General features: G+C 62.0%; 1 protein-coding gene across 1 annotated transcript in view; it reads left to right on the forward strand.

Moving 5' to 3' along the window:
* The window catches only part of LOC122546819 (glutamate receptor ionotropic, kainate 5), a gene marked incomplete at both ends in the record, with an annotated part of 484,466 nt that overhangs the window by 271,535 nt on the left and 185,128 nt on the right, over positions 1–27,803 (forward strand). Inside the window, one exon of the mRNA XM_087985694.1 lies at positions 903–1,128. Coding sequence (XP_087841820.1) covers positions 903–1,128 — 226 coding nt within the window. The remainder of the gene's footprint in view (positions 1–902; positions 1,129–27,803) is intronic.

Consider the following 27,803-nt stretch of genomic DNA (forward strand, 5'->3'; position numbering starts at 1 on the left):
TGGGAGTATGAGACACTGGGAGTATGGGACACTAGGAGTTTGGGCCACTGGGAGTATGGGGCTCTGGGAGTACGGGGCCCTGGGGATATCGGGCACCGGGGGTATGGGACACTGGGAATATGGGTCAGAGGGAGTAAGGGCCCTGGGAGTATGCGACACTGGGAATATGGGACACTGGGAGTATGGGGCTCTGGGAGTATGGGACACTGGGAGTATGGGGCACTGGGAGTATGGGACACTGGGAGTATAGGGCACCGGGAGTATGGGGCACCGGGAGTATGGGACACCGGGAGTATGGGACACCGGGAGTATGGGACACTGGGAGTTTGGGGCACTGGGAGTATGGTGCTCTGGGAGTACGGGGCCCTGGGACTATGGGGCACTGGGAGTATGGGGCTCTGGGAGTTTGGGACACTGGGAGTATGGGACACTGGGAGTATGGGGCTCTAGGAGTACGGGGCCCTGGGACTATTGGGCACCGGGAGTATGGGGCACTGGGAGTACGGGGCACTGGGACTATGGGGCACCGGGAGTATGGGACACCGGGAGTATGGGGCACTGGGAGTACGGGGCCCTGGGACTATGGGACACCGGGAGTATGGGGCACTGGGAGTACGGGGCCCTGGGACTATGGGGCACCGGGAGTATGGGACACAGGAAGAATGGGACACAGGGAGTATGGGGCACTGGGAGTACGGGGCACTGGGAGTACAGGGCACTGGGACTATGGGGCACCGGGATTATGGGACACAAGGGGTATGGGTCACAGGGAGTACGGGGCACTGGGAGTACGGGGCACTGGGAGTACGGGGCACTGGGGTGCCCCTGTGTCCAGCTGACAGTGTCCGGGGTGGAGCTGCTGTATGTTATTCCCTTCCCCATTGCTCGTGTTTGCGTTACAGAATTCCCGGTACCAGACGTACCAGCGGATGTGGAACTACATGCACTCGAAGCAGCCCAGTGTGTTTGTGAAGACCACCGAGGAGGGGATTGCCCGGGTGTTAAACTCCAAGTACGCCTTTCTGCTGGAGTCCACCATGAATGAGTACCACAGGAAACGGAACTGTAACCTGACGCAGATCGGAGGCCTGCTCGATACCAAGGGCTATGGCATCGGTATGCCCCTGGGTACGTGCCCCCAGCCACCGGGCCACACTCACTGGGCAACTCACAGCCAGGCCATTCTGGCCCAGTAGCCCACGCTGCTGTTAACGGCTCAACATGAGTCATTTTCATTCCCAGCAAACCGCCCTCCATCCCAGCACACCTCCCTCCATCCCAGCACACCTCCCTCCATCCCAGCACACCGCCCTCCATCCCAGCACTCCTCCCTCCATCCCAGCACTCCTCCCTCCATCCCAGCACACCTCCCTCCATCCCAGCACACTGCCCTCCATCCAAGCACACCTCCCTCCATCCCAGTACTCCTCCCTCCATCCCAGCACACCTCCCTCCATCCCAGTACTCCTCCCTCCATCCCAGCACACCTCCCTCCATCCCAGTACTCCTCCCTCCATCCCAGCACAACTCCCTCCATCCCAGTACTCCTCCCTCAATCCCAGCACAGCTCCCTCCATTCCAGCACACCTCCCTCCATCCCAGTACTCCTCCCTCCATCCCAGCACACCTCCCTCCATCCCAGCAGACCTCCCTGCATCCCAGTATCCCTCCCTCCATCCCAGTACACTTCCCTCCATCCCAGCACACCTCCCTACATCCCAGTACTCCTCCCTCAATCCCAGCACACCTTCCTCCATCCCAGTACTCCTCCCTCGATCCCAGTACTCCTCCCTCCATTCCAGCACACCTCCCACCATCCCAGTACACCTCCCTCCATCCCAGCACACCTCCCTCCATCCCAGCACACCTCCCTCCATCCCAGTACCCCCCCACCATCTCAGTATCCCTCCCTCCATCCCAGTACACTTCCCTCCATCCCAGCACACCTCCCTCCATCCCAGTACACCTCCACCATCTCAGTATCCCTCCCTACATCCCAATACTCCTCCCTCAATCCCAGCACACCTCCCTCCATCCCAGTACTCTTCCCTCCATCCCAGCACACCTCCCTCCATCCCAGCACAGCGCCCTCGATCCCAGCACACCTCCCTCCATCCCAGTACTCTTCCCTCCATCCCAGCACACCTCCCTCCAACCCAGCACAGCGCCCTCGATCCCAGCACACCTCCCACCATCCCAGTACCCCTCCCTCCATTTCAGCACACCTCCCACCATCCCAGCACACCTCCCACCATCCCAGCACACCTCCCTCCAGCCCACCTTGAACTTCCTCCATGAAGATATTTCAACCGATTCATCAGACCAGCCCCCTGTGTCCCAGCTCCCTGTGTCCCAGCTCCCTGTGTGTCCCATCTCCCAGTGTACCAGCTCCCTGTGTCCCAGCTCCCTGTGTCCCAGCTCCCTGTGTGTCCCAGCTCCCTGTGTGTCCCATCTCCCAGTGTACCAGCTCCCTGTGTCCCAGCTCCCTGTGTCCCAGCTCCCTGTGTCCCAGCTCCCTGTGTGTCCCAGTTCACTGTGTCCCAGTTCCTGTGTGTCCCAGCTCCCTGTGTCCCAGTTCCCTGTGTGTCCCAGCTCCCTGTGCCCCAGTTCCCTGTGTCCCAGTTCCATGTGTGTCCCAGCTCCCTGTGTCCCAGCTCCCTGTGTCCCAGCTCCCTGTGTGTCCCAGTTCCCTGTGTGTCCAAGTTCCCTGTGTCCCAGCTCCCTGTGTGTCCCAGTTCCCTGTGTGTCCCAGCTCCCTGTGTCTCAGCTTCCTGTGTGTCCCAGCTCCCTGTGTGTCCCAGTTCCCTGTGTCCCAGTTCCCCGTGTGTCCCAGTGCCCTGTGTCCCAGCTCCCTGTGTGTCCCAGTTCCCTGTGTATCCCAGTTCCCTGTGTGTCCCAGTTCCCTGTGTCCCAGCTCCCTGTGTGTCCCAGTTCCCTGTCCCAGTTCCCTGTGTGTCCCAGTTCCCTGTGTCCCAGCTCCCTGTGTGTCCCAGTTCCCTGTGTCCCAGTTCCCTGTGTGTCCCGGTTCCGTGTCCCAGCTCCCTGTGTGTCTCAGTTCCCTGTGTGTCCCAGCTCCCTGTGCACCAGCTCCCTGTGTGTCCCAGCCCCCTGTGTCCCATCTCCCTGTGTGTCCCAGCTCCCTGTGTCCCAGCTCCCTGTGTGTCTCAGCTCCCTGTGTCCCAGTTCCCTGTGTGTCCCAGCTCCCTGTGTGTCTCAGCTCCCTGTGTCCCAGCTCCCTGTGTGTCCCAGTTTCCTGTGTGCCAGCTCCCAGTGTTCCAGCTCTCTGTGTCCCAGCTCCCTGTGTCCCAGCTCCCTGTGTGTCCCAGCTCCCTGTGTGTCCCAGCTCCCTGTGTCCCAGCTCCCGGTGTCCTAGTTCCCTGTGTGTCCCAGCTCCCTGTGTCCCAGCTCCCTGTGTCCCAGCTCCCTGTGTGTCCCAGTTCCCTGTGTCCCAGCTCCCTGTGTGTCCCAGTTCCCTGTGTCCCAGCTCCCAGTGTGTCCCAGCTCCCTGTGTCTCCCAGCTCCCTGTGTGTCCCATCTCCCTGTGTCCCAGCTCCCTGTGCCCCAGTTCCCTGTGTGTCCCAGTTCCCTGTGTCCCAGTTCCCTGTGTCCCAGCTCCCTGTGTGTCCCAGCTCCCTGTGTGTCCCAGCTCCCTGTGTGTCCCAGCTCCCTGTGTCCCAGCTCCCTGTGTGTCCCAGCTCCTTGTGTGTCCCAGTTCCCTGTGTGTCCCAGTTCCCTGTGTCGCAGCTCCCTGTGTGTCCCAGCTCCCTTTGTGTCCCAGCTCCCTGTGTGTCCCAGTTCCCTATGTGCGAGCTCCCTGTGTCCCAGCTCCCTGTGTGTCCCAGTTCCCTGTGTCCCAGCTCCCTGTGTGTCCCAGTTCCCTGTGTCCCAGCTCCCTGTGTGTCCCAGCTCCCTGTGTGTCCCAGCTCCCTGTGTGTCCCAGCTCCCTGTGTGTCCCAGCTCCCTGTGTGCCCCAGCTCCCTGTGTCCATGTTCCCTGTGTGTACCAGCTCCCTGTGTCCCAGCTCCCTGTGTCCCAGCTCCCTCTGTCCCAGTTCACTGTGTCCCCGCTCCCTTTGTGTCCCCGCTCCCTGTGTGTCCCAATTCCCTGTGTGTCCCAGTTCCCTGTGTGTCCCATCTCTCTCTCTGTCCCAGTTCCCTGTGTGTCCCAGCTCCCTGTGTGTCCCAGTTCCCTGTGTGTCCCAGCTCCCTGTGTGTCCCAGCTCCCTGTGTGTCCCAGCTCCCTGTGTCCCAGTTCCCTGTGTGTCCCAGTTCCCTGTGTGTCCCAGCTCCCTGTGTGTCCCAGCTCCCTGTGTCCCAGCTCCCTATATCCCAGTTCCCTGTGTCCCAGCTCCCTGTGTGTCCCAGCTCCCTGTGTCCCAGCTCTCTGTGTCCCACTTCCCTGTCTCCAAGCTTCCTTTGTGTCCCAGTTCCCTGTGTCCCAGCTCTCTGTGTCCCAGCTCCCTGTGTCCCAGCTCCCTGTGTGTCCTAGTTCCCTGTGTCCCAGCTCCCTGTGTGTCCCAGCTCCCTGTGTCCCCGCTCCCTGTGTGTCCCAGTTCCCTGTGTGTCCCAGTTCCCTGTGTGTCCCATCTCTCTCTCTGTCCCAGTTCCCTGTGTGTCCCAGCTCCCTGTGTGTCCCAGTTCCCTGTGTGTCCCAGTTCCCTGTGTGTCCCAGCTCCCTGTGTGTCCCAGCTCCCGTTGTCTCCCAGCTCCCTGTGTCCCAGCTCCCAGTGTCCCAGCTCCCTGTGTGTCCCAGCTCCCTGTGTGTCCCAGCTCCCTGTGTCCCAGCTCCCTGTGTTCCAGCTCCCTGTGTCCCAGCTCCCTGTGTCCCAGCTCCCTGTGTGTCCCTGCTCCCTGTGTGTCCCAGCTCCCTGTGTCCCAGCTCCCTGTGTGTCCTAGTTCCCTGTGTCCCAGCTCCCTGTGTGTCCCAGTTCCCTGTGCCCCAACTCCCTGTGTCCAGCTCCCTGTGTGTCCCAGCTCCCTCTGTCCCAGCTCCCTGTGTGTCCCAGCTCCCTGTGTTTCCCAGCTCCCTGTGTGTCCTAGCTCCCTGTGTCCCAGTTCCCTGTGTCAACTCCCAGTGTCCCAGCTCCCTGTGTCGCAGCTCCCTGTGTGTCCCAGTTCCCTGTGTGTCCCAGTTCCCTGTGTCCCTGCTCCCTGTGTCCCAGCTCCCTGTGTCCCAGCTCCCTGTGTGTCCCAGCTCCCTGTGTCCCAGCTCCCTGTGTCCCAGCTCCCTGTGTGTCCCAGTTCACTGTGTGTCCCAGTTCCCTGTGTCCCAGCTCCCTGTGTGTCCCAGTTCCCTGTGTGTCCCAGTTCCCTGTGTCCCAGCTCCCTGTGTCCCAGCTCCCTGTGTCCCAGTTCCCTGTGTCCCAGTTCCCTGTGTCCCAGTTCCCTGTGTGTCCCAGTTCCCTGTGTCCCAGTTCCCTGTGTCCCAGCTCCCTGTGTGTCCCAGTTCCCTGTGCCCCAACTCCCTGTGTCCAGCTCCCTGTGTGTCCCAGCTCCCTCTGTCCCAGCTCCCTGTGTGTCCCAGCTCCCTGTGTTTCCCAGCTCCCTGTGTGTCCTAGCTCCCTGTGTCCCAGTTCCCTGTGTGTCCCAGTTCCCTGTGTCCCAGCTCCCTGTGTGTCCCAGTTCCCTGTGTGACCCAGTTCCCTGTGTGTCCCAGTTCCCTGTGTGTCCCAGTTCCCTGTGTCCCAGCTCCCTGTGTCCCAGCTCCCTGTGTCCCAGCTCCCTGTGTCCCAGTTCCCTGTGTCCCAGTTCCCTGTGTGTCCCAGTTCCCTGTGTCCCAGTTCCCTGTGTCCCAGCTCCCTGTCTGTCCCAGTTCCCTGTGTGTCCCAGCTCCCTGTGTCCCAGTTCCCTGTGTGTCCCAGTTCCCTGTGTCCCAGTTCCTTGTATCCCAGTTCTCTGTCTGTCCCAGCTCCCTGTGTGTCCCTGTGTGTCCCAGTTCCCTGTGTGTCCCTGTTCGCTGTGTGTCCCAGCTCCCTGTCCCAGTTCCCTGTGTGTCCCAGTTCCCTGTGTCCCAGCTCCCTGTGTGTCCCAGTTCCCTGTGTGTCCCAGCTCCCTGTGCACCAGCTCCCTGTGTGTCCCAGCTTCCTGTGTCCCAGCACCCTGTGTGTCCCAGTTCCATGTGTCCCAGCTCCCTGTGTGTCCCAGTTCCCTGTGTCCCAGCTCCCTGTGTGCCCCAGCTCCCTGTGTCCCAGCTCCCTGTGTGTCCCAGCTCCCTGTGTGTCCCAGCTCCCTGTGTGTCCCAGTTCCCTGTGTGTCCCAGTTCCCAGTGTCCCCCAGTTCCCTGTGTGTCCCAGCTCCCTGTGTCCCAGCTCCCTGTGTCCCAGTTCCCTGTGTGTCCCAGTTCCCTGTGTGTCCCAGCTCCCTGTGTGTCCCAGTTCCCTGTGTCCCAGTTCCCTGTATCCCAGTTCCCTGTGTGTCCCAGCTCCCTGTGTGTCCCAGTTCCCTGTGTCCCAGTTCCCTGTGTCCCAGTTCCCTGTGTGTCCTAGTTCCCTGTGTGTCCCAGTTCCCTGTGTGTCCCTGTTCGCTGTGTGTCCCAGCTCCCTGTCCCAGTTCCCTGTGTGTCCCAGTTCCCTGTGTCCCAGCTCCCTGTGTGTCCCAGTTCCCTGTGTGTCCCAGCTCCCTGTGCACCAGCTCCCTGTGTGTCCCAGCTCCCTGTGTCCCAGCTCCCTGTGTGTCCCAGTTCCATGTGTCCCAGCTCCCTGTGTGTCCCAGTTCCCTGTGTCCCAGCTCCCTGTGTGCCCCAGCTCCCTGTGTCCCAGCTCCCTGTGTGTCCCAGCTCCCTGTGTCCCAGCTCCCTGTGTGTCCCAGCTCCCTGTGTGTCCCAGTTCCCTGTGTGTCCCAGTTCCCTATGTGTCCCAGTTCCCTGTGTCTCACATCTCTCGTTGTGTCTCAGTTCCCTGTGTGTCCCAGCTCCCTGTGTGTCCCAGTTTACTGTGTCCCAGCTCCCTGTGTGTCCCAGTTCCCTGTGTGTCCCAGCTCCCTGTATGTCCCAGCTCCCTGTGTGTCCCAGCTCCCTGTGTCCCAGCTCCCTGTGTGTCCTAGTTCCCTGTGTGTCCCAGTTCCCTGTGTGTCCCTGTTCGCTGTGTGTCCCAGCTCCCTGTCCCAGTTCCCTGTGTGTCCCAGTTCCCTGTGTCCCAGCTCCCTGTGTGTCCCAGTTCCCTGTGTGTCCCAGCTCCCTGTGTCCCAGCTCCCTGTGTTCCAGCTCCCTGTGTCCCAGCTCCCTGTGTCCCAGCTCCCTGTGTGTCCTAGTTCCCTGTGTGTCCCAGTTCCCTGTGTGTCCCTGTTCGCTGTGTGTCCCAGCTCCCTGTCCCAGTTCCCTGTGTGTCCCAGTTCCCTGTGTCCCAGCTCCCTGTGTGTCCCAGCTCCCTGTGTGTCCCAGCTCCCTGTGTCCCAGCTCCCTGTGTTCCAGCTCCCTGTGTCCCAGCTCCCTGTGTCCCAGCTCCCTGTGTGTCCCTGCTCCCTGTGTGTCCCAGCTCCCTGTGTCCCAGCTCCCTGTGTGTCCTAGTTCCCTGTGTCCCAGCTCCCTGTGTGTCCCAGTTCCCTGTGCCCCAACTCCCTGTGTCCAGCTCCCTGTGTGTCCCAGCTCCCTCTGTCCCAGCTCCCTGTGTGTCCCAGCTCCCTGTGTTTCCCAGCTCCCTGTGTGTCCTAGCTCCCTGTGTCCCAGTTCCCTGTGTCAACTCCCAGTGTCCCAGCTCCCTGTGTCGCAGCTCCCTGTGTGTCCCAGTTCCCTGTGTGTCCCAGTTCCCTGTGTCCCTGCTCCCTGTGTCCCAGCTCCCTGTGTCCCAGCTCCCTGTGTGTCCCAGCTCCCTGTGTCCCAGCTCCCTGTGTCCCAGCTCCCTGTGTGTCCCAGTTCACTGTGTGTCCCAGTTCCCTGTGTCCCAGCTCCCTGTGTGTCCCAGTTCCCTGTGTGTCCCAGTTCCCTGTGTCCCAGCTCCCTGTGTCCCAGCTCCCTGTGTCCCAGTTCCCTGTGTCCCAGTTCCCTGTGTCCCAGTTCCCTGTGTGTCCCAGTTCCCTGTGTCCCAGTTCCCTGTGTCCCAGCTCCCTGTGTGTCCCAGTTCCCTGTGCCCCAACTCCCTGTGTCCAGCTCCCTGTGTGTCCCAGCTCCCTCTGTCCCAGCTCCCTGTGTGTCCCAGCTCCCTGTGTTTCCCAGCTCCCTGTGTGTCCTAGCTCCCTGTGTCCCAGTTCCCTGTGTGTCCCAGTTCCCTGTGTCCCAGCTCCCTGTGTGTCCCAGTTCCCTGTGTGACCCAGTTCCCTGTGTGTCCCAGTTCCCTGTGTGTCCCAGTTCCCTGTGTCCCAGCTCCCTGTGTCCCAGCTCCCTGTGTCCCAGCTCCCTGTGTCCCAGTTCCCTGTGTCCCAGTTCCCTGTGTGTCCCAGTTCCCTGTGTCCCAGTTCCCTGTGTCCCAGCTCCCTGTCTGTCCCAGTTCCCTGTGTGTCCCAGCTCCCTGTGTCCCAGTTCCCTGTGTGTCCCAGTTCCCTGTGTCCCAGTTCCTTGTATCCCAGTTCTCTGTCTGTCCCAGCTCCCTGTGTGTCCCTGTGTGTCCCAGTTCCCTGTGTGTCCCTGTTCGCTGTGTGTCCCAGCTCCCTGTCCCAGTTCCCTGTGTGTCCCAGTTCCCTGTGTCCCAGCTCCCTGTGTGTCCCAGTTCCCTGTGTGTCCCAGCTCCCTGTGCACCAGCTCCCTGTGTGTCCCAGCTTCCTGTGTCCCAGCACCCTGTGTGTCCCAGTTCCATGTGTCCCAGCTCCCTGTGTGTCCCAGTTCCCTGTGTCCCAGCTCCCTGTGTGCCCCAGCTCCCTGTGTCCCAGCTCCCTGTGTGTCCCAGCTCCCTGTGTGTCCCAGCTCCCTGTGTGTCCCAGTTCCCTGTGTGTCCCAGTTCCCAGTGTCCCCCAGTTCCCTGTGTGTCCCAGCTCCCTGTGTCCCAGCTCCCTGTGTCCCAGTTCCCTGTGTGTCCCAGTTCCCTGTGTGTCCCAGCTCCCTGTGTGTCCCAGTTCCCTGTGTCCCAGTTCCCTGTATCCCAGTTCCCTGTGTGTCCCAGCTCCCTGTGTGTCCCAGTTCCCTGTGTCCCAGTTCCCTGTGTCCCAGTTCCCTGTGTGTCCTAGTTCCCTGTGTGTCCCAGTTCCCTGTGTGTCCCTGTTCGCTGTGTGTCCCAGCTCCCTGTCCCAGTTCCCTGTGTGTCCCAGTTCCCTGTGTCCCAGCTCCCTGTGTGTCCCAGTTCCCTGTGTGTCCCAGCTCCCTGTGCACCAGCTCCCTGTGTGTCCCAGCTCCCTGTGTCCCAGCTCCCTGTGTGTCCCAGTTCCATGTGTCCCAGCTCCCTGTGTGTCCCAGTTCCCTGTGTCCCAGCTCCCTGTGTGCCCCAGCTCCCTGTGTCCCAGCTCCCTGTGTGTCCCAGCTCCCTGTGTCCCAGCTCCCTGTGTGTCCCAGCTCCCTGTGTGTCCCAGCTCCCTGTGTGTCCCAGTTCCCTATGTGTCCCAGTTCCCTGTGTCTCACATCTCTCGTTGTGTCTCAGTTCCCTGTGTGTCCCAGCTCCCTGTGTGTCCCAGTTTACTGTGTCCCAGCTCCCTGTGTGTCCCAGTTCCCTGTGTGTCCCAGCTCCCTGTATGTCCCAGCTCCCTGTGTGTCCCAGCTCCCTGTGTCCCAGCTCCCTGTGTGTCCTAGTTCCCTGTGTGTCCCAGTTCCCTGTGTGTCCCTGTTCGCTGTGTGTCCCAGCTCCCTGTCCCAGTTCCCTGTGTGTCCCAGTTCCCTGTGTCCCAGCTCCCTGTGTGTCCCAGTTCCCTGTGTGTCCCAGTTCCCTGTGTGTCCCAGCTCCCTGTTTGTCCCAGCTCCCTGTTTGTCCCAGCTCCCTGTGTGTCCCAGCTCCCTGTGTCCCAGCTCCCTGTGTGTCCCAGTTCCATGGGTCCCAGCTCCCTGTGTGTCCCAGTTCCCTGTGTCCCAGCTCCCTGTGTCCCAGCTCCCTGTGTGTCCCAGCTCCCTGTGTGTCCCAGCTCCCTGTGTCCCAGCTCCCTGTGTGTCCCAGCTCCCTGTGGGTCCCAGTTCCCTGTGTGTCCCAGTTCCCTGTGTCTCACATCTCTCGTTGTGTCTCAGTTCCCTGTGTGTCCCAGCTCCCTGTGTGTCCCAGTTTACTGTGTCCCAGCTCCCTGTGTGTCCCAGCTCCCTGTGTCCCAGCTCCCTGTGTCCCAGCTCCCTGTGACCCAGCTCCCTGTGTCCCAGTTCCCTGTGTCCCAGCTCTCTGTGTCCCCGTTCCCTGTGTCCCATCTCCCTGTGTCCCAGTTCCCTGTGTCCCAGCTCTCTGTGTCCCAGCTCCCTGTGTCCCAGCTCCCTGTGTCCCAGCTGCCTGTGTCCTAGTACCCTGTGTGTCCCAGCTCCCTGTGTCCCAGTTCCCTGTGTCCACCTCCCTGTGTGTCCCAGTTCCCGGTGTGTCCCAGTTCCCTGTGTCCCAGTTCCCTGTGTCCCAGCTCCCTGTGTCCCAGTTCCCTGTGTGTCCCAGCTCCCTGTGTATCCCAGCTCCCTGTGTCCCAGCTCCCTGTGTATCCCAGTTCCCTGTGTCCCAGCACTCTGTGTCCCAGTTCCCTGTGTCCCATCTCCCTGTGTCCCAGTTCCCTGTGTCCCAGCTCTCTGTGTCCCAGCTCCCTGTGTCCCAGCTCCCTGTGTATCCCAGTTCCCTGTGTCCCAGCACTCTGTGTCCCAGTTCCCTGTCTCCAAGCTTCCTTTGTGTCCCAGTTCCCTGTGTCCCAGCTCTCTGTGTCCCAGCTCCCTGTGTCCCAGCTCCCTGTGTCCCAGCTGCCTGTGTCCCAGTACCCTGTGTGTCCCAGTTCCCTGTGTCCCAGCTGTCTGTGTGTCCCAGCTCCCTGTGTCCAGCTCCCTGTGTGTCCCAGTTCCCGGTGTATCCCAGTTCCCTGTGTCCCAGCTCCCTGTGTCCCAGTTCCCTGTGTCCCAGTTCCCTGTGTGTCCCAGCTCCCTGTGTGTCCGAGCTCCCTGGTCCCGGCTCCCTGTGTATCCCAGCTCCCTGTATCCCAGCTCCCTGTGTCCCAGTTCCCTGTATGTCCCAGTTCCCTGTGTCCAGCTCCCTGTGTGTCCCTGTTCCCGGTGTGTCCCAGTTCTCTGTGTCCCAGTTCTCTGTGTCCCAGTTCTCTGTGTCCCAGCTCCCTGTGTCCCAGCTCCCTGTGTCCCAGCTCCCTGTGTCGCAGCTCCCTGTGTGTCCGAGCTCCCTGTGTCCCAGCTCCCTGTGTCCCAGCACCCTGTGTCCCAGCTGCCTGTGTCCCAGTACCCTGTGTGTCCCAGTTCCCTGTGTCCCAGCTGTCTGTGTGTCCCTGCTCCCTGTGACCCAGCTCCCTGTGTCCCAGTTCCCTGTGTCCCAGCTCCCTGGGTCCCTGCTCCCTGTGTCCCACTTCCTTGTGTGTCCCAACTCCCTGTGAGTCCCAGCTCCCTGTGTCCCAGCTCCCTGTGTCCCAGTTCCCGATGTGTCCCAGTTCCCTGTGTCCAGCTCCCTGTGTGTCCCAGTTCCCGGTGTGTCCCAGTTCCCTGTGTCCGAGCTCCCTGTGTCCCAGCTCCCTGTGTCCCAGTTCCCCGTGTGTCCCAGCTCTCTGTGTATCCCAGCTCCCTGTGTCCCAGTGCCCTGTGTCCTAGTTCCCTGTGTGTCCCAGTTCCCTGTGTCCCAGCTCCCTGTGTGTCCCAGCTCCCTGTGTGTCCCAGCTCCCTGTGTGTCCCAGCTCCCTGTGTGTCCCAGCACCCTGTGTCCCAGCACCCTGAGTCCCAGCTCCCTGTGTCCCAGCTCCCTGTGTGTTCCAGTTCCCTGTGTGTCACTAGTTCCCTGTGTCCCAGTTCCCTGTGTGTCCAAGTTCGCTGTGTGTCCCAGCTCCCTGTGTGTCCCAGCTCCCTGTGTGTCCCAGCTCCCTGTGTGTCCCAGCACCCTGTGTCCCAGCACCCTGTGTCCCAGCTCCCTGTGTCCCAGCTCCCTGTGTGTTCCAGTTCCCTGTGTGTCACTAGTTCCCTGTGTCCCAGTTCCCGGTGTGTCCCAGTTCTCTGTGTCCCAGTTCTCTGTGTCCCAGCTCCCTGTGTCCCAGCTCCCTGTGTCCCAGCTCCCTGTGTGTCCCAGTTCCCTGTGTGTCCCAGCTCCCTGTGCACCAGCTCCCTGTGTGTCCCAGTTCCCTGTGCCCCAGCTCCCTGTGTGTCCCAGTTCCCTGTGTCCCAGCTCCCTGTGTGTCCCAGCTCCCTGTGTGTCCCATCTCCCTGTGTGCCCCAGCTCCCTGTGTCCCAGCTCCCTGTGTGTCCCAGCTCCCGGTGTCCCAACTCACTGTGTGTCCCAGCTCCCTGTGTGTCCCAGTTCCCTGCGTGTCCCAGTTCCCTGCGTGTCCCAGCTCCCTGTGTCCCAGCTCTCTGTGTCCCAGTTCCCTGTGTGTCCCAGTTCCCAGTGTCCCCCAGTTCCCTGTGTGTCCCAGCTCCCTGTGTCCCAGTTCCCTGTGTGTCCCAGTTCCCTGTGTCCCAGTTCCTTGTATCCCAGTTCTCTGTCTGTCCCAGCTCCCTGTGTGTCCCTGTGTGTCCCAGTTCCCTGTGTGTCCCTGTTCGCTGTGTGTCCCAGCTCCCTGTCCCAGTTCCCTGTGTGTCCCAGTTCCCTGTGTCCCAGCTCCCTGTGTGTCCCAGTTCCCTGTGTGTCCCAGCTCCCTGTGCACCAGCTCCCTGTGTGTCCCAGCTTCCTGTGTCCCAGCACCCTGTGTGTCCCAGTTCCATGTGTCCCAGCTCCCTGTGTGTCCCAGTTCCCTGTGTCCCAGCTCCCTGTGTGCCCCAGCTCCCTGTGTCCCAGCTCCCTGTGTGTCCCAGCTCCCTGTGTGTCCCAGCTCCCTGTGTGTCCCAGTTCCCTGTGTGTCCCAGTTCCCAGTGTCCCCCAGTTCCCTGTGTGTCCCAGCTCCCTGTGTCCCAGCTCCCTGTGTCCCAGTTCCCTGTGTGTCCCAGTTCCCTGTGTGTCCCAGCTCCCTGTGTGTCCCAGTTCCCTGTGTCCCAGTTCCCTGTATCCCAGTTCCCTGTGTGTCCCAGCTCCCTGTGTGTCCCAGTTCCCTGTGTCCCAGTTCCCTGTGTCCCAGTTCCCTGTGTGTCCTAGTTCCCTGTGTGTCCCAGTTCCCTGTGTGTCCCTGTTCGCTGTGTGTCCCAGCTCCCTGTCCCAGTTCCCTGTGTGTCCCAGTTCCCTGTGTCCCAGCTCCCTGTGTGTCCCAGTTCCCTGTGTGTCCCAGCTCCCTGTGCACCAGCTCCCTGTGTGTCCCAGCTCCCTGTGTCCCAGCTCCCTGTGTGTCCCAGTTCCATGTGTCCCAGCTCCCTGTGTGTCCCAGTTCCCTGTGTCCCAGCTCCCTGTGTGCCCCAGCTCCCTGTGTCCCAGCTCCCTGTGTGTCCCAGCTCCCTGTGTCCCAGCTCCCTGTGTGTCCCAGCTCCCTGTGTGTCCCAGCTCCCTGTGTGTCCCAGTTCCCTATGTGTCCCAGTTCCCTGTGTCTCACATCTCTCGTTGTGTCTCAGTTCCCTGTGTGTCCCAGCTCCCTGTGTGTCCCAGTTTACTGTGTCCCAGCTCCCTGTGTGTCCCAGTTCCCTGTGTGTCCCAGCTCCCTGTATGTCCCAGCTCCCTGTGTGTCCCAGCTCCCTGTGTCCCAGCTCCCTGTGTGTCCTAGTTCCCTGTGTGTCCCAGTTCCCTGTGTGTCCCTGTTCGCTGTGTGTCCCAGCTCCCTGTCCCAGTTCCCTGTGTGTCCCAGTTCCCTGTGTCCCAGCTCCCTGTGTGTCCCAGTTCCCTGTGTGTCCCAGTTCCCTGTGTGTCCCAGCTCCCTGTTTGTCCCAGCTCCCTGTTTGTCCCAGCTCCCTGTGTGTCCCAGCTCCCTGTGTCCCAGCTCCCTGTGTGTCCCAGTTCCATGGGTCCCAGCTCCCTGTGTGTCCCAGTTCCCTGTGTCCCAGCTCCCTGTGTCCCAGCTCCCTGTGTGTCCCAGCTCCCTGTGTGTCCCAGCTCCCTGTGTCCCAGCTCCCTGTGTGTCCCAGCTCCCTGTGGGTCCCAGTTCCCTGTGTGTCCCAGTTCCCTGTGTCTCACATCTCTCGTTGTGTCTCAGTTCCCTGTGTGTCCCAGCTCCCTGTGTGTCCCAGTTTACTGTGTCCCAGCTCCCTGTGTGTCCCAGCTCCCTGTGTCCCAGCTCCCTGTGTCCCAGCTCCCTGTGACCCAGCTCCCTGTGTCCCAGTTCCCTGTGTCCCAGCTCTCTGTGTCCCCGTTCCCTGTGTCCCATCTCCCTGTGTCCCAGTTCCCTGTGTCCCAGCTCTCTGTGTCCCAGCTCCCTGTGTCCCAGCTCCCTGTGTCCCAGCTGCCTGTGTCCTAGTACCCTGTGTGTCCCAGCTCCCTGTGTCCCAGTTCCCTGTGTCCACCTCCCTGTGTGTCCCAGTTCCCGGTGTGTCCCAGTTCCCTGTGTCCCAGTTCCCTGTGTCCCAGCTCCCTGTGTCCCAGTTCCCTGTGTGTCCCAGCTCCCTGTGTATCCCAGCTCCCTGTGTCCCAGCTCCCTGTGTATCCCAGTTCCCTGTGTCCCAGCACTCTGTGTCCCAGTTCCCTGTGTCCCATCTCCCTGTGTCCCAGTTCCCTGTGTCCCAGCTCTCTGTGTCCCAGCTCCCTGTGTCCCAGCTCCCTGTGTATCCCAGTTCCCTGTGTCCCAGCACTCTGTGTCCCAGTTCCCTGTCTCCAAGCTTCCTTTGTGTCCCAGTTCCCTGTGTCCCAGCTCTCTGTGTCCCAGCTCCCTGTGTCCCAGCTCCCTGTGTCCCAGCTGCCTGTGTCCCAGTACCCTGTGTGTCCCAGTTCCCTGTGTCCCAGCTGTCTGTGTGTCCCAGCTCCCTGTGTCCAGCTCCCTGTGTGTCCCAGTTCCCGGTGTATCCCAGTTCCCTGTGTCCCAGCTCCCTGTGTCCCAGTTCCCTGTGTCCCAGTTCCCTGTGTGTCCCAGCTCCCTGTGTGTCCGAGCTCCCTGGTCCCGGCTCCCTGTGTATCCCAGCTCCCTGTATCCCAGCTCCCTGTGTCCCAGTTCCCTGTATGTCCCAGTTCCCTGTGTCCAGCTCCCTGTGTGTCCCTGTTCCCGGTGTGTCCCAGTTCTCTGTGTCCCAGTTCTCTGTGTCCCAGTTCTCTGTGTCCCAGCTCCCTGTGTCCCAGCTCCCTGTGTCCCAGCTCCCTGTGTCGCAGCTCCCTGTGTGTCCGAGCTCCCTGTGTCCCAGCTCCCTGTGTCCCAGCACCCTGTGTCCCAGCTGCCTGTGTCCCAGTACCCTGTGTGTCCCAGTTCCCTGTGTCCCAGCTGTCTGTGTGTCCCTGCTCCCTGTGACCCAGCTCCCTGTGTCCCAGTTCCCTGTGTCCCAGCTCCCTGGGTCCCTGCTCCCTGTGTCCCACTTCCTTGTGTGTCCCAACTCCCTGTGAGTCCCAGCTCCCTGTGTCCCAGCTCCCTGTGTCCCAGTTCCCGATGTGTCCCAGTTCCCTGTGTCCAGCTCCCTGTGTGTCCCAGTTCCCGGTGTGTCCCAGTTCCCTGTGTCCGAGCTCCCTGTGTCCCAGCTCCCTGTGTCCCAGTTCCCCGTGTGTCCCAGCTCTCTGTGTATCCCAGCTCCCTGTGTCCCAGTGCCCTGTGTCCTAGTTCCCTGTGTGTCCCAGTTCCCTGTGTCCCAGCTCCCTGTGTGTCCCAGCTCCCTGTGTGTCCCAGCTCCCTGTGTGTCCCAGCTCCCTGTGTGTCCCAGCACCCTGTGTCCCAGCACCCTGAGTCCCAGCTCCCTGTGTCCCAGCTCCCTGTGTGTTCCAGTTCCCTGTGTGTCACTAGTTCCCTGTGTCCCAGTTCCCTGTGTGTCCAAGTTCGCTGTGTGTCCCAGCTCCCTGTGTGTCCCAGCTCCCTGTGTGTCCCAGCTCCCTGTGTGTCCCAGCACCCTGTGTCCCAGCACCCTGTGTCCCAGCTCCCTGTGTCCCAGCTCCCTGTGTGTTCCAGTTCCCTGTGTGTCACTAGTTCCCTGTGTCCCAGTTCCCGGTGTGTCCCAGTTCTCTGTGTCCCAGTTCTCTGTGTCCCAGCTCCCTGTGTCCCAGCTCCCTGTGTCCCAGCTCCCTGTGTGTCCCAGTTCCCTGTGTGTCCCAGCTCCCTGTGCACCAGCTCCCTGTGTGTCCCAGTTCCCTGTGCCCCAGCTCCCTGTGTGTCCCAGTTCCCTGTGTCCCAGCTCCCTGTGTGTCCCAGCTCCCTGTGTGTCCCATCTCCCTGTGTGCCCCAGCTCCCTGTGTCCCAGCTCCCTGTGTGTCCCAGCTCCCGGTGTCCCAACTCACTGTGTGTCCCAGCTCCCTGTGTGTCCCAGTTCCCTGCGTGTCCCAGTTCCCTGCGTGTCCCAGCTCCCTGTGTCCCAGCTCTCTGTGTCCCAGTTCCCTGCGTGTCCCAGTTCCCTGCGTGTCCCAGTTCCCTGTGTGTCCCAGCTCCCTGTGTGTCCCAGCTCCCTGTGTGTCCCAGCTCCCTGTGTCCCAGCTCCCTGTGTGTCCCAGTTCCCTGTGTGTCCCAGTTCCCTGTGTGTCCCAGTTCCCTGTGTGTCCCAGCTCCCTGTGTCTCCCAGCTACCTGTGTGTTCCAGTTCCCTGTGTGTCACTAGTTCCCTGTGTCCCAGTTCCCTGTGTGTCCAAGTTCGCTGTGTGTCCCAGCTCCCTGTGTGTCCCAGCTCCCTGTGTGTCCCAGCTCCCTGTGTGTCCCAGCACCCTGTGTCCCAGCACCCTGTGTCCCAGCTCCCTGTGTCCCAGCTCCCTGTGTGTTCCAGTTCCCTGTGTGTCACTAGTTCCCTGTGTCCCAGTTCCCGGTGTGTCCCAGTTCTCTGTGTCCCAGTTCTCTGTGTCCCAGCTCCCTGTGTCCCAGCTCCCTGTGTCCCAGCTCCCTGTGTGTCCCAGTTCCCTGTGTGTCCCAGCTCCCTGTGCACCAGCTCCCTGTGTGTCCCAGTTCCCTGTGCCCCAGCTCCCTGTGTGTCCCAGTTCCCTGTGTCCCAGCTCCCTGTGTGTCCCAGCTCCCTGTGTGTCCCATCTCCCTGTGTGCCCCAGCTCCCTGTGTCCCAGCTCCCTGTGTGTCCCAGCTCCCGGTGTCCCAACTCACTGTGTGTCCCAGCTCCCTGTGTGTCCCAGTTCCCTGCGTGTCCCAGTTCCCTGCGTGTCCCAGCTCCCTGTGTCCCAGCTCTCTGTGTCCCAGTTCCCTGCGTGTCCCAGTTCCCTGCGTGTCCCAGTTCCCTGTGTGTCCCAGCTCCCTGTGTGTCCCAGCTCCCTGTGTGTCCCAGCTCCCTGTGTCCCAGCTCCCTGTGTGTCCCAGTTCCCTGTGTGTCCCAGTTCCCTGTGTGTCCCAGTTCCCTGTGTGTCCCAGCTCCCTGTGTCTCCCAGCTACCTGTGTGTCCCAGCTCCCTGTGTGTCCCAGTTCCATATATGCGAGCTCCCTGTGTGTCCCAGCTCCCTGTGTGTCCCAGTTCCATATATGCGAGCTCCCTGTGTGTCCCAGTTCCCTGTGTGTCCCAGCTCCCTGTGTATCCCAGCTCCCTGTGTCCCGGCTCCCTGTGTATCCCAGCTCCCTGTGTCCCAGCTCCCTGTGTCCCAGTTCCCTGTATGTCCCAGTTCCCTGTGTCCAGCTCCCTGTGTGTCCCTGTTCCCGGTGTGTCCCAGTTCTCTGTGTCCCAGTTCTCTGTGTCCCAGCTCCCTGTGTCCCAGCTCCCTGTGTCGCAGCTCCCTGTGTGTCCCAGCTCCCTGTGTGTCCCGGTTCCCTGTGTGTCCGAGCTCCCTGTGTCCCAGCTCCCTGTGTCCCAGCACCCTGTGTCCCAGCTGCCTGTGTCCCAGTACCCTGTGTGTCCCAGTTCCCTGTGTCCCAGCTGTCTGTGTGTCCCAGCTCCCTGTGTCCCAGCACCCTGTGTCCCAGCTGCCTGTGTCCCAGTACCCTGTGTGTCCCAGTTCCCTGTGTCCCAGCTGTCTGTGTGTCCCTGCTCCCTGTGACCCAGCTCCCTGTGTCCCAGTTCCCTGTGTCCCAGCTCCCTGGGTCCCTGCTCCCTGTGTCCCACTTCCTTGTGTGTCCCAACTCCCTGTGAGTCCCAGCTCCCTGTGTCCCAGCTCCCTGTGTCCCAGTTCCCGATGTGTCCCAGTTCCCTGTGTCCAGCTCCCTGTGTGTCCCAGTTCCCGGTGTGTCCCAGTTCCCTGTGTCCCAGCTCCCTGTGTCCCAGCTCCCTGTGTCCCAGTTCCCTGTGTGTCCCAGCTCTCTGTGTATCCCAGCTCCCTGTGTGTCCCAGTTCCCTGTGTGTCCCAGCTCCCTGTTTGTCCCAGCTCCCTGTTTGTCCCAGCTCCCTGTGAGTCCCAGCTCCCTGTGTCCCAGCTCCCTGTGTGTCCTAGTTCCCTGTGTGTCCCAGTTCCCTGTGTGTCCCTGTTCGCTGTGTGTCCCAGCTCCCTGTCCCAGTTCCCTGTGTGTCCCAGTTCCCTGTGTCCCAGCTCCCTGTGTGTCCCAGTTCCCTGTGTGTCCCAGTTCCCTGTGTGTCCCAGTTCCCTGTGTGTCCCAGCTCCCTGTTTGTCCCAGCTCCCTGTGTGTCCCAGCTCCCTGTGTCCCAGCTCCCTGTGTGTCCCAGTTCCATGTGTCCCAGCTCCCTGTGTGTCCCAGTTCCCTGTGTCCCAGCTCCCTGTGTGCCCCAGCTCCCTGTGTCCCAGCTCCCTGTGTGTCCCAGCTCCCTGTGTGTCCCAGCTCCCTGTGTCCCAGCTCCCTGTGTGTCCCAGCTCCCTGTGTGTCCCAGTTCCCTGTGTGTCCCAGTTCCCTGTGTCTCACATCTCTCGTTGTGTCTCAGTTCCCTGTGTGTCCCAGCTCCCTGTGTGTCCCAGTTTACTGTGTCCCAGCTCCCTGTGTGTCCCAGTTCCCTGTGTCCCAGTTCCCTGTGTGTCCCAGTTCCCTGTGTGTCCCAGCTCCCTGTTTGTCCCAGCTCCCTGAGTGTCCCAGCTCCCTGTGTCCCAGCTCCCTGTGTGTCCTAGTTCCCTGTGTGTCCCAGTTCCCTGTGTGTCCCTGTTCGCTGTGTGTCCCAGCTCCCTGTCCCAGTTCCCTGTGTGTCCCAGTTCCCTGTGTCCCAGCTCCCTGTGTGTCCCAGTTCCCTGTGTGTCCCAGTTCCCTGTGTGTCCCAGCTCCCTGTTTGTCCCAGCTCCCTGTGTGTCCCAGCTCCCTGTGTCCCAGCTCCCTGTGTGTCCCAGTTCCCTGTGTCCCAGCTCCCTGTGTGTCCCAGCTCCCGGTGTCCCAGCTCCCTGTGTCCCAGCTCCCGGTGTCCCAGCTCCCGGTGTCCCAGCTCCCTGTGTCCCAGCTCCCTGTGTCCCAGTTCCCTGTGTCCCAGCTCTCTGTGTCCCAGTTCCCTGTGTCCCATCTCCCTGTGTCCCAGTTCCCTGTGTCCCCGCTCCCTGTGTCCCAGCTCCCTTTGTGTCCCAGCTCCCTGCGTCCCACCTCCCTGTGTCCCAGTTCCCTGTGTCCCAGCTCCCTGTGTCCCAGCTCCCTGTGTCCCAGTTCCCTGTGTCCCAGCTCCCTGGGTCCCTGCTCCCTGTGTCCCACTTCCTTGTGTGTCCCAACTCCCTGTGAGTCCCAGCTCCCTGTGTCCCAGCTCCCTGTGTCCCAGCTCCCTGTGTCCCAGTTCCCGATGTGTCCCAGTTCCCTGTGTCCAGCTCCCTGTGTGTCCCAGTTCCCGGTGTGTCCCAGTTCCCTGTGTCCCAGCTCCCTGTGTCCCAGCTCCCTGTGTCCCAGCTCCCTGTGTCCCAGTTCCCTGTGTGTCCCAGCTCTCTGTGTGTCCCAGCTCCCTGTGTGTCCCTGTTCGCTGTGTGTCCCAGCTCCCTGTCCCAGTTCCCTGTGTGTCCCAGTTCCCTGTGTGTCCCAGCTCCCTGTGCACCAGCTCTCTGTGTGTCCCAGTTCCCTGTGCCCCAGCTCCCTGTGTGTCCCAGTTCCCTGTGTCCCAGCTCCCTGTGTGTCCCAGCTCCCTGTGTGTCCCATCTCCCTGTGTGCCCCAGCTCCCTGTGTCCCAGCTCCCTGTGTGTCCCAGCTCCCGGTGTCCCAACTCACTGTGTGTCCCAGCTCCCTGTGTGTCCCAGTTCCCTGCGTGTCCCAGTTCCCTGCGTGTCCCAGCTCCCTGTGTCCCAGCTCTCTGTGTCCCAGTTCCCTGCGTGTCCCAGTTCCCTGCGTGTCCCAGTTCCCTTTGTGTCCCAGCTCCCTGTGTGTCCCAGCTCCCTGTGTGTCCCAGCTCCCTGTGTCCCAGCTCCCTGTGTGTCCCAGTTCCCTGTGTGTCCCAGTTCCCTGTGTGTCCCAGCTCCCTGTGTCTCCCAGCTCCCTGTGTGTCCCAGCTCCCTGTGTGTCCCAGTTCCATATATGCGAGCACCCTGTGTGTCCCAATTCCCTGTATGTCCCAGGTCCCTGTGTCCCAGTTCCCTGTGTGTCCCAGTTCCCAGTGTCCCAGCTCTCTGTGTCCCAGCTCCCTGTGTCCTAGTTCCCTGTGTGTCCCAGCTCCCTGTGTCCCAGCTCCCTGTGTCCTAGTTCCCTGTGTGTCCCAGCTCCCTGTGTCCCAGCTCCCTGTGTCCCAGCTCCCTGTGTCCCAGTTCCCTGTGTGTCCCAGCTCCCTGTGTCCCAGCTCCCTGTGTCCCAGCTCCCGGTGTCCCAGCTCCCTGTGTCCCAGTTCCCTGTGTCCCAGCTCTCTGTGTCCCAGTTCCCTGTGTCCCATCTCCCTGTGTCCCATCTCCCTGTGTCCCAGTTCCCTGTGTCCCCGCTCCCTGTGTCCCAGCTCCCTTTGTGTCCCAGCTCCCTGCGTCCCACCTCCCTGTGTCCCAGTTCCCTGGGTCCCAGCTCCCTGTGTCCCAACTCCTGTGTCCCAGCTCCCTATGTCCCAGCTCCCTGTGTCGCAGCTCCCTGTGTGTCCCAGTTCCCTGTGTGTCCCAGCTCCCTGTGTGTCCCAGTTTACTGTGTCCCAGCTCCCTGTGTGTCCCAGCTCCCTGTGTCCCAGCTGCCTGTGTCCCAGCTCCCTGTGACCCAGCTCCCTGTGTCCCAGCTCTCTGTGTCGCAGCTCCCTGTGTGTCCCAGCTCCCTGTGTGTCCCAGTTCCCTGTGTCCCAGCTCCCTGTGTCGCAGCTCCCTGTGACCCAGCTCCCTGTGTCCCAGCTCTCTGTGTCGCAGCTCCCTGTGTGTCCCAGCTCCCTGTGTGTCCCAGTTCCCTGTGTCCCAGCTCCCTGTGTCGCAGCTCCCTGTGTGTCCCAGCTCCCTGTGTGTCCCAGTTCCCTGTGTGTCCGAGCTCCCTGTGTCCCAGCTCCCTGTGTCCCAGTTCCCTGTGTCCCAGCTCTCTGTGTCCCAGTTCCCTGTGTCCCATCTCCCTGTGTCCCAGTTCCCTGTGTCCCCGCTCCCTGTGTCCCAGCTCCCTTTGTGTCCCAGCTCCCTGCGTCCCACCTCCCTGTGTCCCAGTTCCCTGGGTCCCAGCTCCCTGTGTCCCAACTCCTGTGTCCCAGCTCCCTATGTCCCAGCTCCCTGTGTCCCAGCTCCCTGTGTGTCCCAGCTCCCTGTGTGTCCCAGCTCCCTGTGTGTCCCAGCTCCTGTGTCCCAGCTCACTGTGTGTCCCAGCTCCCTGTGTTTCCCAGCTCCCTGTGTCCCGGTTCCCGGTGTCCCAACTCCCAGTTTCCCAGCTCCCTGTGTCGCAGCTCCCTGTGTGTCCCAGTTCCCAGTGTGTCCCAGTTCCCTGTGTCCCTGCTCCCTGTGTCCCAGCTCCCTGTGTCCCAGCTCCCTGTGTGTCCCAGCTCCCTGTGTGTCCCAGCTACCTGTGTGTCCCAGCTACCTGTGTGTCCCAGTTCCCTGTGTGTCCCATCTCCCTGTGTGTCCCATCTCCCTGTGAGTCCCAGTTCCCTGTGTGTCCCAGTTCCCTGTGTCCCAGTTCCCTGTGTCCCAGCTCCCTGTGTGTCCCAGTTCCCTGTGTGTCCCAGCTCCCTGTGTCCCAGCTCTCTGTGTCCCAGTTCCCTGTGTGTCCCAGTTCCCTGTGTCCCAGCTCCCTGTGTGTCCCAGTTCCCTGTGTCCCAGTTCCCTGTATCCCAGTTCTCTGTCTGTCCCAGCTCCCTGTGTGTCCCAGTTCCCTGTGTCCCAGTTCCCTGTGTCCCAGTTCCCTGTTTCCGAGTTCCCTGTGTGTCCCAGTTCCCTGTGTGTCCCTGTTCGCTGTGTGTCCCAGCTCCCTGTCCCAGTTGCCTGTGTGTCCCAGCTCCCTGTGCACCAGCTCCCTGTGTGTCCCAGCTCCCTGTGTCCCAGCTCCCTGTGTGTCCCAGTTCCATGTGTCCCAGCTCCCTGTGTGTCCCAGTTCCCTGTGTCCCAGCTCCCTGTGTGTCCCAGCTCCCTGTGTGTCCCAGCTCCCTGTGTGTCCCAGCTCCCTGTGTCCCAGCTCCCTGTGTGTCCCAGTTCCCTGTGTGTCCCAGTTCCCTGTGTGTCCCATCTCTCTCTGTGTCCCAGTTCCCTGTGTGTCCCAGCTCCCTGTGTGTCCCAGTTTACTGTGTCCCAGCTCCCTGTGTGTCCCAGCTCCCTGTGTCCCAGCTCCCTGTGTCCCAGCTCCCTGTGTCCCAGCTCCCTGTGACCCAGCTCCCTGTGTCCCAGCTCTCTGTGTCGCAGCTCCCTGTGTGTCCCAGCTCCCTGTGTGTCCCAGTTCCCTGTGTCCCAGCTCCCTGTGTCGCAGCTCCCTGTGAGTCCCAGCTCCCTGTGTGTCCCAGTTCCCTGTGTGTCCGAGCTCCCTGTGTCCCAGCTCCCTGTGTCCCAGCTCCCTGTGTCCCAGCTGCCTGTGCTCCAGTACCCTGTGTGTCCCAGTTCCCTGTGTCCCAGCTGTCTGTGTGTCCCTGCTCCCTGTGTCCCAGCTCCCTGTGTCCCAATTCCCTGTGTCCCATCTCCCTGTGAGTCCCAATTCCCTGTGTCCCAGCTCCCTGTGTCCCAATTCCCTGTGTTCCAGCTCCCTGGGTCCCTGCTCCCTGTGTCCCACTTCCTTGTGTGTCCCAACTCCCTGTGAGTCCCAGCTCCCTGTGTCCCAGCTCCCTGTGTCCCAGTTCCCGATGTGTCCCAGTTCCCTGTGTCCAGCTCCCTGTGTGTCCCAGCTCCTGTGCCCCAGCTCACTGTGTGTCCCAGCTCCCTGTGTTTCCCAGCTCCCTGTGTCCCGGTTCCCGGTGTCCCAACTCCCAGTTTCCCAGCTCCCTGTGTCGCAGCTCCCTGTGTGTCCCAGTTCCCAGTGTGTCCCAGTTCCCTGTGTCCCTGCTCCCTGTGTCCCAGCTCCCTGTGTCCCAGCTCCCTGTGTGTCCCAGCTCCCTGTGTGTCCCAGCTACCTGTGTCCCAGCTACCTGTGTGTCCCAGTTCCCTGTGTGTCCCATCTCCCTGTGTGTCCCAGTTCCCTGTGTGTCCCAGTTCCCTGTGTCCCAGCTCCCTGTGTGTCCCAGTTCCCTGTGTGTCCCAGCTCTCTGTGTCCCAGTTCCCTGTGTGTCCCAGTTCCCTGTGTCCCAGCTCCCTGTGTGTCCCAGTTCCCTGTGTCCCAGTTCCCTGTGTCCCAGTTCTCTGTCTGTCCCAGCTCCCTGTGTGTCCCAGTTCCCTGTGTCCCAGTTCCCTGTGTCCCAGTTCCCTGTTTCCGAGTTCCCTGTGTGTCCCAGTTCCCTGTGTGTCCCTGTTCGCTGTGTGTCCCAGCTCCCTGTCCCAGTTGCCTGTGTGTCCCAGCTCCCTGTGCACCAGCTCCCTGTGTGTCCCAGCTCCCTGTGTCCCAGCTCCCTGTGTGTCCCAGTTCCATGTGTCCCAGCTCCCTGTGTGTCCCAGTTCCCTGTGTCCCAGCTCCCTGTGTGTCCCAGCTCCCTGTGTGTCCCAGCTCCCTGTGTGTCCCAGCTCCCTGTGTCCCAGCTCCCTGTGTGTCCCAGTTCCCTGTGTGTCCCAGTTCCCTGTGTGTCCCATCTCTCTCTGTGTCCCAGTTCCCTGTGTGTCCCAGCTCCCTGTGTGTCCCAGTTTACTGTGTCCCAGCTCCCTGTGTGTCCCAGCTCCCTGTGTCCCAGCTGCCTGTGTCCCAGCTCCCTGTGACCCAGCTCCCTGTGTCCCAGCTCTCTGTGTCGCAGCTCCCTGTGTGTCCCAGCTCCCTGTGTGTCCCAGTTCCCTGTGTCCCAGCTCCCTGTGTCGCAGCTCCCTGTGACCCAGCTCCCTGTGTCCCAGCTCTCTGTGTCGCAGCTCCCTGTGTGTCCCAGCTCCCTGTGTGTCCCAGTTCCCTGTGTCCCAGCTCCCTGTGTCGCAGCTCCCTGTGTGTCCCAGCTCCCTGTGTGTCCCAGTTCCCTGTGTGTCCGAGCTCCCTGTGTCCCAGCTCCCTGTGTCCCAGTTCCCTGTGTCCCAGCTCTCTGTGTCCCAGTTCCCTGTGTCCCATCTCCCTGTGTCCCAGTTCCCTGTGTCCCCGCTCCCTGTGTCCCAGCTCCCTTTGTGTCCCAGCTCCCTGCGTCCCACCTCCCTGTGTCCCAGTTCCCTGGGTCCCAGCTCCCTGTGTCCCAACTCCTGTGTCCCAGCTCCCTATGTCCCAGCTCCCTGTGTCCCAGCTCCCTGTGTGTCCCAGCTCCCTGTGTGTCCCAGCTCCCTGTGTGTCCCAGCTCCTGTGTCCCAGCTCACTGTGTGTCCCAGCTCCCTGTGTTTCCCAGCTCCCTGTGTCCCGGTTCCCGGTGTCCCAACTCCCAGTTTCCCAGCTCCCTGTGTCGCAGCTCCCTGTGTGTCCCAGTTCCCAGTGTGTCCCAGTTCCCTGTGTCCCTGCTCCCTGTGTCCCAGCTCCCTGTGTCCCAGCTCCCTGTGTGTCCCAGCTCCCTGTGTGTCCCAGCTACCTGTGTGTCCCAGCTACCTGTGTGTCCCAGTTCCCTGTGTGTCCCATCTCCCTGTGTGTCCCATCTCCCTGTGAGTCCCAGTTCCCTGTGTGTCCCAGTTCCCTGTGTCCCAGTTCCCTGTGTCCCAGCTCCCTGTGTGTCCCAGTTCCCTGTGTGTCCCAGCTCCCTGTGTCCCAGCTCTCTGTGTCCCAGTTCCCTGTGTGTCCCAGTTCCCTGTGTCCCAGCTCCCTGTGTGTCCCAGTTCCCTGTGTCCCAGTTCCCTGTATCCCAGTTCTCTGTCTGTCCCAGCTCCCTGTGTGTCCCAGTTCCCTGTGTCCCAGTTCCCTGTGTCCCAGTTCCCTGTTTCCGAGTTCCCTGTGTGTCCCAGTTCCCTGTGTGTCCCTGTTCGCTGTGTGTCCCAGCTCCCTGTCCCAGTTGCCTGTGTGTCCCAGCTCCCTGTGCACCAGCTCCCTGTGTGTCCCAGCTCCCTGTGTCCCAGCTCCCTGTGTGTCCCAGTTCCATGTGTCCCAGCTCCCTGTGTGTCCCAGTTCCCTGTGTCCCAGCTCCCTGTGTGTCCCAGCTCCCTGTGTGTCCCAGCTCCCTGTGTGTCCCAGCTCCCTGTGTCCCAGCTCCCTGTGTGTCCCAGTTCCCTGTGTGTCCCAGTTCCCTGTGTGTCCCATCTCTCTCTGTGTCCCAGTTCCCTGTGTGTCCCAGCTCCCTGTGTGTCCCAGTTTACTGTGTCCCAGCTCCCTGTGTGTCCCAGCTCCCTGTGTCCCAGCTCCCTGTGTCCCAGCTCCCTGTGTCCCAGCTCCCTGTGACCCAGCTCCCTGTGTCCCAGCTCTCTGTGTCGCAGCTCCCTGTGTGTCCCAGCTCCCTGTGTGTCCCAGTTCCCTGTGTCCCAGCTCCCTGTGTCGCAGGTCCCTGTGAGTCCCAGCTCCCTGTGTGTCCCAGTTCCCTGTGTGTCCGAGCTCCCTGTGTCCCAGCTCCCTGTGTCCCAGCTCCCTGTGTCCCAGCTGCCTGTGCTCCAGTACCCTGTGTGTCCCAGTTCCCTGTGTCCCAGCTGTCTGTGTGTCCCTGCTCCCTGTGTCCCAGCTCCCTGTGTCCCAATTCCCTGTGTCCCATCTCCCTGTGAGTCCCAATTCCCTGTGTCCCAGCTCCCTGTGTCCCAATTCCCTGTGTTCCAGCTCCCTGGGTCCCTGCTCCCTGTGTCCCACTTCCTTGTGTGTCCCAACTCCCTGTGAGTCCCAGCTCCCTGTGTCCCAGCTCCCTGTGTCCCAGTTCCCGATGTGTCCCAGTTCCCTGTGTCCAGCTCCCTGTGTGTCCCAGTTCCCGGTGTGTCCCAGTTCCCTGTGTCCCAGCTCCCTGTGTCCCAGCTCCCTGTGTCCCAGTTCCCTGTGTATCCCAGCTCTCTATGTATCCCAGCTCCCTGTGTCCCAGCTCCCTGTGTATCCCAGCTCCCTGTGTCCCAGTTCCCTGTGTGTCCCAGCTCCCTGTGTCCCAGCTCCCTGTGTGTCCCAGTTCCCTGTGTGTCCCAGTTCCCTGTGTGTCCCAGTTCCCTGTGTCCCAGCTCCCAGTGTCCCAGCTCCTGTGTGTCCCAGCTCCCTGTGTGTCCCAGTTCCCTGTGTGTCCCAGCTCCCTGTGTTCCATCTCCCTGTGTGTCCCAGCTCCCTGTGTCCTTGTTCCCTGTGTGTCCCAGTTCCCTGTGTCCCAGCTCCCTGTATCCCAGCTCCTGTGTGTCCCAGCTCCCTGTGTGTCCCAGTTCCCTGTGTGTCCCAGCTCCCTGTGTCCCAGTGCCCTGTGTCCTAGTTCCCTGTGTGTCCCAGTTCCCTGTGTCCCAGCTCCCTGTGTGTCCCAGCTCCCTGTGTGTCCCAGCTCCCTGTTTGTCCCAGCACCCTGTGTCCCAGCACCCTGTGTCCCAGCTCCCTGTGTCCCAGCTCCCTGTGTGTTCCAGTTCCCTGTGTGTCACTAGTTCCCTGTGTCCCAGTTCCCTGTGTGTCCCAGTTCGCTGTGTGTCCCAGCTCCCTGTGTGTCCCTGTTCGCTGTGTGTCCCAGCTCCCTGTCCCAGTTCCCTGTGTGTCCCAGTTCCCTGTGTGTCCCAGCTCCCTGTGCACCAGCTCCCTGTGTGTCCCAGTTCCCTGTGCCCCAGCTCCCTGTGTGTCCCAGTTCCCTGTGTCCCAGCTCCCTGTGTGTCCCAGCTCCCTGTGTGTCCCATCTCCCTGTGTGCCCCAGCTCCCTGTGTCCCAGCTCCCTGTGTGTCCCAGCTCCCGGTGTCCCAACTCACTGTGTGTCCCAGCTCCCTGTGTGTCCCAGCTCCCGGTGTCCCAACTCACTGTGTGTCCCAGCTCCCTGTGTGTCCCAGTTCCCTGCGTGTCCCAGTTCCCTGCGTGTCCCAGTTCCCTGCGTGTCCCAGCTCCCTGTGTCCCAGCTCTCTGTGTCCCAGTTCCCTGCGTGTCCCAGTTCCCTGCGTGTCCCAGTTCCCTTTGTGTCCCAGCTCCCTGTGTGTCCCAGCTCCCTGTGTGTCCCAGCTCCCTGTGTCCCAGCTCCCTGTGTCCCAGCTCCCTGTGTGTCCCAGTTCCCTGTGTGTCCCAGTTCCCTGTGTGTCCCAGTTCCCTGTGTGTCCCAGCTCCCTGTGTCTCCCAGCTCCCTGTGTGTCCCAGCTCCCTGTGTGTCCCAGTTCCATATATGCGAGCTCCCTGTGTGTTCCAGTTCCCTGTATGTCCCAGGTCCCTGTGTCCCAGTTCCCTGTGTGTCCCAGTTCCCTGTGTGTCCCAGTTCCCAGTGTCCCAGCTCCCTGTGTCCCAGCTCCCTGTGTCCTAATTCCCTGTGTGTCCCAGCTCCCTGTGTCCCAGCTCCCTGTGTCCCAGCTCCCTGTGTCCCAGCTCCCTGTGTCCCAGTTCCCTGTGTGTCCCAGCTCCCTGTGTCCCAGCTCCCTGTGTCCCAGCTCCCTGTGTGTCCCAGCTCCCTGTGTCCCAGCTCCCGGTGTCCCAGCTCCCTGTGTCCCAGTTCCCTGTGTCCCAGTTC

Source organism: Chiloscyllium plagiosum, unplaced genomic scaffold (assembly GCF_037043375.1).
Source record: "Chiloscyllium plagiosum isolate Xiang-an unplaced genomic scaffold, Cpla_swu_hap1 HiC_scaffold_101, whole genome shotgun sequence".
Taxonomy (NCBI): Eukaryota; Metazoa; Chordata; class Chondrichthyes; order Orectolobiformes; family Hemiscylliidae; genus Chiloscyllium; species Chiloscyllium plagiosum.